The sequence below is a fragment of the Salvelinus fontinalis genome, chromosome 5 (assembly GCF_029448725.1).
Source record: "Salvelinus fontinalis isolate EN_2023a chromosome 5, ASM2944872v1, whole genome shotgun sequence".
NCBI classification, from domain to species: domain Eukaryota; kingdom Metazoa; phylum Chordata; class Actinopteri; order Salmoniformes; family Salmonidae; genus Salvelinus; species Salvelinus fontinalis.
The window spans coordinates 65587679-65597499 of record NC_074669.1 but is presented as its reverse complement, the minus strand read 5'-3'; the positions used below and the strand labels follow the sequence as shown (position 1 = coordinate 65597499).

The 9821-nt window shown below is 49.0% G+C and overlaps 1 protein-coding gene across 1 annotated transcript; it reads right to left on the bottom strand.

The window, feature by feature from the left end:
* Positions 1–291: 291 nt before the first annotated feature.
* LOC129856175 (LIM and calponin homology domains-containing protein 1-like) lies at positions 292–9821 on the bottom strand. The gene is made up of 5 exons (XM_055924276.1): positions 9274–9821; positions 7211–7281; positions 7012–7081; positions 728–834; positions 292–397 (listed from the first exon to the last, which is right to left on the bottom strand). The coding sequence occupies exons 1-5, from the start codon at positions 9370–9372 to the stop codon at positions 292–294; spliced, it is 453 nt and encodes a 150-aa protein (XP_055780251.1). The 5' UTR covers positions 9373–9821.

Below are 9821 nucleotides of genomic sequence, written 5' to 3'. Positions count from 1 at the left end.
CCTCACCGGATGCGGATTCATTCGCCATGTTAAGCTTCGCTAACTGGTTGTAAGTAAAATGACAAGCACGAACGAGTTGACGAAGGCTGTTAAACCGGGTTGGAGTTACCCACAGTCTTGTGGTTTCACCATGTCTTTGAGACGAAGGCTGTTAAACCGGGTTGGAGTTACCCACAGTCTTGTGGTTTCACCATGTCTTTGAGACGAAGGCTGTTAAACCGGGTTGGAGTTACCCACAGTCATGTGGTTTCACCATGTCTTTGAGACGAAGGCTGTTAAACCGGGTTGGAGTTACCCACAGTCTTGTGGTTTCACCATGTCTTTGAGACGAAGGCTGTTAAACCGGGTTGGAGTTACCCACAGTCCATGTGGTTTCACCATGTCTTTGAGACGAAGGCTGTTAACCGGGTTGGAGTTACCCACAGTCTTGTGGTTTCACCATGTCTTTGAGACGAAGGCTGTTAAACCGGGTTGGAGTTACCCACAGTCTTGTGGTTTCACCATGTCTTTGAGACGAAGGCTGTTAAACCGGGTTGGAGTTACCCACAGTCTTGTGGTTTCACCATGTCTTTGAATGACACTCACGAGCGTTGACTTGTATGTTTCGACTGGCTGAACGCTCAGGCTGCACTGGAACCAGCTCGTGTGACCAAAGCTCTCGGCAGAGACGTGTAGCCTTCCTAGAAGGCCTAGTTATATATTTATACTCACTCACTCACTCACTCACCTGAGGTTGGCTTGTATGGAGGTGTCCTGAAGGTCTCCCGGATTAAACAGCTGGGAACCTTTCAGACCCAACTCCTCACAGCCTCTGAGGAACACTGACAGGTTGTCCTGGGGAGGGAGGGAGGAGGGAGGGAGGAGGAGGGAGGAGGGAGGAGGGAGGGAGGTGAATGGGGAGGGAGGTGCATGGGGAGGGAGGGTGAGGGGAGGGAGGGGGAGGGAGGTGCATGGGGAGGAGGGAAAGAGAGTAGAGGTTTAGTTTATTAGTAGCATTGCAGTAGTATTGTAATAATATAGTAGTAAAATACTGACCAGTCCAGCGATGGGCGTAAGCAACAGTAGTAGTGTAGTATTAGTGTAGTCTTAGTGTGGCAGTATAGCAGTAGTATTTATTAGTGTAGTATTAGTGTAGTAGTATTGTAGTAGTAACACTAGTACTGACCAGTCCAGTGATGGGTCTAGGACTAGGCGGTAATGTTATGATATGGGGGGTAGATTAGTGTAGTATTAGTGTAGTAGTATTGTAGTAGTAACACTAATACTGACCAGTCCAGCGATGGGTCTAGGGTTAGGCAGTAATGTTATGATATGGGGGGTAGATTAGTGTAGTATTAGTGTAGTAGTATTGCAGTAGTAACACTAGTACTGACCAGTCCAGCGATGGGTCTAGGGCTAGGCAGTATTGTTGTGATATGGGCGGTAGATTAGTGTAGTATTAGTGTAGTAGTATTGTAGTAGTAACACTAGTACTGACCAGTCCAGCGATGGGTCTAGGACCAGTATTGTTATGATATGGGCGGTAGATTAGTGTGAGGCACATAGATAGACAACCTACTAGACTTCCACACCTCATCCCCAGGGGGCAGCAGCAACTGGTTTAGGTGATGTGCTCTGGCAGGAAGCCTTGATAATTACTCAGGTGTGATGGTCAGTCCGGGACAGAGAGGAGGCCAGAAACCTCTCAGTGTCACGTTCCTGACCTGTTTTCTGTTAGTTTTGAATTCCGTTACACTCGGCCAGCCTTTGTTTATTTGTGTGTTAGTTCATTAACCTCTTTAGCTGGCAATGCAGTTTGGGTTTGGTATATATTTCTTGTTGTTACCATGAACATATGAATAATTTCCTTGGACTGGACGACCAAAAGGTCAAGACAGAGCTGTCCCTGAACTCGGTAAACAATGTACATTTCTTAGTTGCTTCTCCGGAGTCGCCGAGCCAGCGTATTAAAACTGCTGTTTTAAATGGCCCTCGCTACATATTCATTGCCAAACCTACTGGCTCCAGGTCATCTACGAGTCTTTGTTAGGTAAAGCCCCCCCTTATCTCAGTTCACTGGTCACGATAACAACACCCACCCGTAGCACGCACTCCAGCAGGTATATCTCACTGATCATCCCCAAAGCCAACACCTCCTTTGGACGGATTGCAAAAATCGCTGAAGTTGGAGACTTATATTTCCCTCACTAACTTTAAACATCAGCTATCTGAGCAGCTAGCCAATCGCTGTAGCTGTTACATAGCCCATCTGTAAATAGCCCACCCAATCTACCTACCTCATCCCCATATTGTTTTTATTTACTTTCTGCTCTTTTGCACACCAGTATTTCTACTTGCACATCATCATCTGCTCATCTATCACGCCAGTGTTAATTTGCTAAATTGTAATTACTTTGCTACTATGGTCTATTCATTGCCTTACCTCCTCACGCCATTTGCACACACTGTATATAGACTTTCTTTTTTTCTTCTATTGTGTTATTGACTGTACGCTTGTTTAAATGAGTAAAGATGAAACTGTTTGTGAAATTATGTAATGTGATTTTAAACTGTTTAATCAAAGGGAACACAATTCCCTTTAAAGTTAACTAAGTCATTGGCCCGCCCCCATGAGCACAGACATTGATCTGGCGTCATGGGACAGCCCCTTTCTGCTGTTACGAATATAACCCCCACCGGGAGGAATTCCCTTCAGACCAGCTTACCTCGATAACCGAGAGGGCTAAGGTTTCAGACTAGCGTACCTCGATAACCGAGAGGGCTAAGGTTTCAGACCAGCGTACCTCGATAACCGAGAGGGCTAAGGTTTCAGACTAGCGTACCTCGATAACCGAGAGGGCTAAGGTTTCAGACCAGCGTACCTCGATAACCGAGAGGGCTAAGGTTTCAGACCAGCGTACCTCGATAACCGAGAGGGCTAAGGTTTCAGACCAGCGTACCTCGATAACCGAGAGGGCTAAGGTTTCAGACTAGCGTACCTCGATAACCGAGAGGGCTAAGGTTTCAGACTAGCGTACCTCGATAACCGAGAGGGCTAAGGTTTCAGACTAGCGTACCTCGATAACCGAGAGGGCTAAGGTTTCAGACTAGCGTACCTCGATAACCGAGAGGGCTAAGGTTTCAGACCAGCGTACCTCGATAACCGAGAGGGCTAAGGTTTCAGACCAGCTTACCTCGATAACCAAGAGGGCTAAGGTTTCAGACCAGCATACCTCGATAACCGAGAGGGCTAAGGTTTCAGACCAGCGTACCTCGATAACCGAGAGGGCTAAGGTTTCAGACTAGCGTACCTCGATAACCGAGAGGGCTAAGGTTTCAGACTAGCGTACCTCGATAACCGAGAGGGCTAAGGTTTCCGACTAGCGTACCTCGATAACCGAGAGGGCTAAGGTTTCAGACTAGCGTACCTCGATAACCGTGAGGGCTAAGGTTTTAGACTAGCGTACCTCGATAACCGAGAGGGCTAAGGTTTCAGACTAGCGTACCTCGATAACCGAGAGGGCTAAGGTTTCAGACCAGCGTACCTCGATAACCGAGAGGGCTAAGGTTTGAGTAGATTGCTGAATTCTTAACCATACCACGTGGTTAAAATCTGAGACTATCGATCCGACAGAATAAGAGCTACTCTTCGATACTAATTACTAGTCTCCCGCTAAAAATTATGTACCCGTGAATGCGAAGACCGACAACCGCCGAAACATCTATTCTATAACAACATGGCTGAATGTTACTCTGAACTATCCATTCTAACCACGGCAGAGAGAGAGAGAGGGCGGACAAACTCTCCAACAGAAACAAACTTTTCAACAGAGATCCCGACGACACACTGAGCGTAAATATATATATTGGTTGCAATTATTCCCGAATGAGTGAGCGTTCATGTGCAAAGGATTAGCATTTCAATTGTTATAATTATCAACTTTGTAGTGTCTTATCTTTCGCGCCCTTCTCAGTCCCTTTGTCTACCAAGCCGCCATGCCGGTTTAGCCCACTAGGGCACATCCCCTTCTCAGTCCCTCTGTCTAACAAGCCGCCATGCCGGTTTAGCCCACTAGGGCACATTCCCTTCTCAGTCCCTTTGTCTAACAAGCCGCCATGCCGGTTTAGCCCACTAGGGCACATTCCCTTCTCAGTCCCTTTGTCTAACAAGCCGCCATGCCGGTTTAGCCCACTAGGGCACATCCCCTCCTCAGTCCCTTTGTCCACCAAGCCGCCATGCCGGTTTAGCCCACTAGGGCACATCCCCTTCTCAGTCCCTTTGTCCACCAAGCCGCCATGCCGGTTTAGCCCACTAGGGCACATCCCCTTCTCAGTCCCTTTGTCTACCAAGCCGCCATGCCGGTTTAGCCCACTAGGGAACATCCCCTTCTCAGTCACTTTGTCTACCAAGCCGCGATACCGGTTTAGCCCACTAGGGCACATCCCCTTCTCAGTCCCTTTGTCTAACAAGCCGCCATACCGGTTTAGCCCACTAGGGCACATCCCCTTCTCAGTCCCTCTGTCTAACAAGCCGCCATGCCGGTTTAGCCCACTAGGGCACATCCCCTTCTCAATCCCTCTGTCTACCAAGCCGCCATGCCGGTTTAGCCCACTAGGGCACATCCCCTTCTCAGTCCCTCTGTCTAACAAGCCGCCATGCCGGTTTAGCCCACTAGGGCACATCCCCTTCTCAGTCCCTCTGTCTAACAAGCCGCCATACCGGTTTAGCCCACTAGGGCACATTCCCTTCTCAGTCCCTTTGTCCACCAAGCCGCCATGCCGGTTTAGCCCACTAGGGCACATCCCCTTCTCAGTCCCTCTGTCTAACAAGCCGCCATGCCGGTTTAGCCCACTAGGGCACATCCCCTTCTCAGTCCCTTTGTCTAACAAGCCGCCATGCCGGTTTAGCCCACTAGGGCACATCCCCTCCTCAGTCCCTTTGTCCACCAAGCCGCCATGCCGGTTTAGCCCACTAGGGCACATCCCCTTCTCAGTCCCTTTGTCTACCAAGCCGCCATGCCGGTTTAGCCCACTTGTGCACATCCCCTTCTCAGTCCCTTTGTCCACCAAGCCGCCATGCCGGTTTAGCCCACTAGGGCACATCCCCTTCTCAGTCCCTTTGTCCACCAAGCCGCCATGCCGGTTTAGCCCACTAGGGCACATCCCCTTCTCAGTCCCTTTGTCCACCAAGCCGCCATGCCGGTTTAGCCCACTAGGGCACATCCCCTTCTCAGTCCCTTTGTCTACCAAGCCGCCATGCCGGTTGAGCCCACTAGGGCACATTCCCTTCTCAGTCCCTTTGTCTACCAAGCCGCCATGCCGGTTGAGCCCACTAGGGCACATTCCCTTCTCAGTCCCTTTGTCCACCAAGCCGCCATGCCGGTTGAGCCCACTAGGGCACATTCTCTTCTTAGTCCCTTTGTCTACCAAGCCGCCATACCGGTTGAGCCCACTAGGGCACATTCCCTTCTCAGTCCCTTTGTCTACCAAGCCGCCATACCGGTTGAGCCCACTAGGGCACATCCCCTTTTCAGTCCCTCTGTCTAACAAGCCGCCATGCCGGTTGAGCCCACTAGGGCAGATCCCCTTCTCAGTTCCTCTAACAAGCCGCCATGCCGGTTGAGCCCACTAGGGCACATCCCCTTTTCAGTCCCTTTGTCTAACAAGCCGCCATGCCGGTTTAGCCCACTAGGGCACATCCCCTTCTCAGTCCCTTTGTCTACCAAGCCGCCATGCCGGTTGAGCCCACTAGGGCACATCCCCTTCTCAGTCCCTTTGTCTAACAAGCCGCCATGCCGGTTGAGCCCACTAGGGCACATCCCCTTCTCAGTCCCTTTGTCTAACAAGCCGCCATGCCGGTTGAGCCCACTAGGGCACATCCCCTTCTCAGTCCCTTTGTCTAACAAGCCGCCATGCCGGTTTAGCCCACTAGGGCACATTCCCTAGGGCACTATCATTTCATTGTAACCATATCTACTTGTTTGTGTGTGCGTTTCTGTGATTATTTAGTTAGTTAATAAATAAATGTTTGAGACAATTGATGTATGGATGACTCACAGTGAAGACTGGGTTCGTGCAGATAACCAACAATTTGGACATTTGGAATGAGACTAACGTGAGGTAAAGAATAATGCATTAATTAGAAGACTAATTAATCAGATATTAAAATATCTGAAAGTTATATTAGGAAAATTATAACTTTGTAAACGGAATATTTTCCTTGGTGCCCCGACTTCCTAGTTAATTACATCTACCTGATTAGTTAATCACGTAATAATAATTACAGGGAATTGATTTGATAAACTAAACAGTCTTCAGTTTAATGATGCCAAAGACACGACACTGGCCACCCCTCAGAGCCTGGTTCCTCTCTACCCAGTAGATCCAGTAGAGGACTGGCCACCCCTCATAGCCTGGTTCCTCTGGTCTACCCAGTACAGCCAGTAGAGGACTGGTCACCCCTCAGAGCCTGGTTCCTCTGGTCTACCCAGTACAGCCAGTAGAGGACTGGTCACCCCTCAGAGCCTGGTTCCTCTGGTCTACCCAGTACAGCCAGTAGAGGACTGGTCACCCCTCAGAGCCTGGTTCCTCTCTACCCAGTACAGCCAGTAGAGGACTGGCCACCCCTCAGAGCCTGGTTCCTCTCTACCCAGTACAGCCAGTAGAGGACTGGTCACCCCTCAGAGCCTGGTTCCTCTCTACCCAGTACAGCCAGTAGAGGACTGGTCACCCCTCAGAGCCTGGTTCCTCTGGTCTACCCAGTACAGCCAATAGAGGACTGGTCACCCCTCAGAGCCTGGTTCCTCTCTACCCAGTACAGCCAGTAGAAGACTGGTCACCCCTCATAGCCTGGTTCCTCTCTAGGTTTGTTCCTAGGTTCCTACCTTTCTGGGGAGTTTTTCCTAGCCTCCGTGCTTCTACATCTGCATTGCTTGGTGTTTGTGGTTTTAGGCTGGGTTTCTGTACAACACTTTGAGATATCAGCTGATGTAGAATGTTGTTTGTAAATCCATTTGATTTAGTGGTACTGACCAGTCCAGCGATGGGCGAGGGGAGTCGGTTGATTTTCTGGACCAAACCTGGTCTGATGGAACACAGTAACCTGGAAGAGACACAGACAAACACTTCACTACACTAAGTGTGTGTGTGTGTGTGTGTGTGTGTGAGAGAGACAGTGGAACAGCAGAGGAATGTGGGGATTTCAAAGGCGGAAGTGAGGTCACAGACTCACTCGCAGAGCAGGATCCCGTTCTCCAGGCCGCTCCGGAAGTCCTTCTCACCGAAACTTTTTCCCGTCACCTCCTGGGGAGAACACACATCATCATATAACCAGGTTATATAGAGGTTTTAACAAGGTTCTAAAGAGGTCCTAGCCATGTTCTAAACAGGTTCTAAAGCGGTTCTAATGAGGTTCTAGCAAGGTTCTAACAATGTTCTAAAGAGGTTCTAACCAGGTTCTAATCAGGTTCTAAAGTGGTTCTAATGAGGTTCTAGCCAGGTTCTAAAGAGGTTCTAGGCAGGTTCTAAAGAGGTTCTAAAGAGGTTCTAGCCAGGTTCTAACAATATTCTAAAGAGGTTCTAACGCGGTTCTAACCAGGTTCTAACCAGGTTTTAAAAATGTTTTTAAAAGGGTTTAGCCAGGTTCTAAAGAGGTTCTAACAAGGTTCTAACCAGGTTATAAAGAGGTTCTAAAGAGGTTCTAGCCAGGTTCTAACAATGTTCTAAAGAGGTTCTAACAAGGTTCTAGCCAGGTTATAAAGAGGTTCTAACCAGGTTATAAAGAGGTTCTAACCAGGTTATAAAGAGGTTCTAACCAGGTTTAAAAAAGGAGCCAGGTTCTACCCTATCAAACGTTTCCCTGTAAATGTACAGCATTATACTGGCACCAGTAGAGTACCACTGTACATTTGCTTAACAGCATAGATGCTATAACTAAGCAATAAGGCACGAGGGGGTGTGGAATATGGCTTCGGGCTGTTCTTGAGCACGACACAACGTGGAGTGCCTTGATTCAGCTGTTAACCGTGGTATATTGGCCATATCCCACAAACCCCCAGAGGTGACTTATTGCTATTATAAACTGGGTCCCAACGTTCCCATCATCATCCTCATGATCTCTGGTTGAGACAGGAAGTGTTGAACTAGCTGCCTTCACTCAGTCGCTGTCCACCAATCAGATGTTTGGAAAACCGGTTACCTTGTAGGTCTACTCACAATAACAAGACCCTCCCCCGACACACACGTCACTGAAACGACGTGATTGACTGTAAACATTCGTCACAAGAGAGCCATGTGCGTGAATACTCAGTCCACATTTTCACTGCCATGGCAACCGTCCGGAGTCTCCTGGCGCTCGCCTGCGGGAGGCGTCGTTCTGGGGCATGCGATCGGGGGGTTCTGGTGCATGCGCTCGGGGGGGAGCGGGTTATTCTCCGGTGTCTTCAGAGAAACCAAACATGGCCACCGAGAGGAACGGAGAGATACTATTCTAGTAAATTCCAACCCTTACTTGCTAATATTCTCTTAAGTTTCACACACACACACACACACACACACACACACACACACACACACACACACACACTTCCTCACGCAGCAGTAATGTCCCACATTGTGCCTTCTAGTCAAGCCGTAACCGGACACCCTGCGAGACAACAGGTGACGGGGCAAGAGTACATTTATAGGCTATCCCCGCAGTCCCAGGTCTAAAGTCCAGAACCCCCCACTGCAATAGAACATTTATAACCCCGGTCTCTAGAACCCACTACTGTAATATAACATTTATAACCCTGGTCTCCAGAACCCACTACTGTAATATAACATTTATAACCCCGGTCTCCAGAACCCACTACTGTAATATAACATTTATAACCCCGGTCTCCAGAACCCACTACTGTAATATAACATTTATAACCCCGGTCTCCAGAACCCACTACTGTAATATAACATTTATAACCCCGGTCTCCAGAACCCACTACTGTAATATAACATTTATAACCCCGGTCTCCAGAACCCACTACTGTAATATAACATTTATAACCCCGGTCTCCAGAACCCACTACTGTAATATAACATTTATAACCCCGGTCTCCAGAACCCACTACTGTAATATAACATTTATAACCCCGGTCTCCAGAACCCACTACTGTAATATAACATTTATAACCCCGGTCTCCAGAACCCACTACTGTAATATAACATTTATAACCCCAGTCTCCAGTCCAGAACCTCCTACTGTAACAGAACATTTATAACCCCGTTAATAACCCCTGTTTATATACACACACATCTCACCTCGATCCACTTCTGCGCCTCTCTGAATGCAGTCTCGGGATGTCTCGGTTCGTCCCGGGGAAGGTGAGGATCTTCGCGCTCAGCCCCGGTGCTGGCCATCTCTTATAATGGCTTAATTTGGCTACGGTGTGTTCGTGGGGTTTAAATATCCTGGCTCCGAAAAGCTCGGTAATGTTGTCCCTTAATTTCAACCGGACAGCTGGGCTTGTTATTCCGCCGGTTAAGGCTCACGGAGGGCCCGTATCTGTTATATCCGTTATTCTCCCAGGTTTCTCCTAACTCCGCGTGAGCGTCTCCCGGTTGGGCTGTAGAGGAAAGTGAGCTACCCTGACTCCCCACACTGCAACACGAACCAACCGGACACTAAAAATAACATCCAACCGGCCAGGCGCGAGACAGACGCCCAGCAGCCGGTCCTGGTGCCCGCAGGACGGGGAGGATAGAAGAATGTTGGAGGGGGGGCGGTGTGTGTGTTTTACAAAAGGTGGCGTTATAATTCCGGTCAGCTGGGGAGGCAACGTGACGCTGCTGCCATCGAGCGCCAGAGA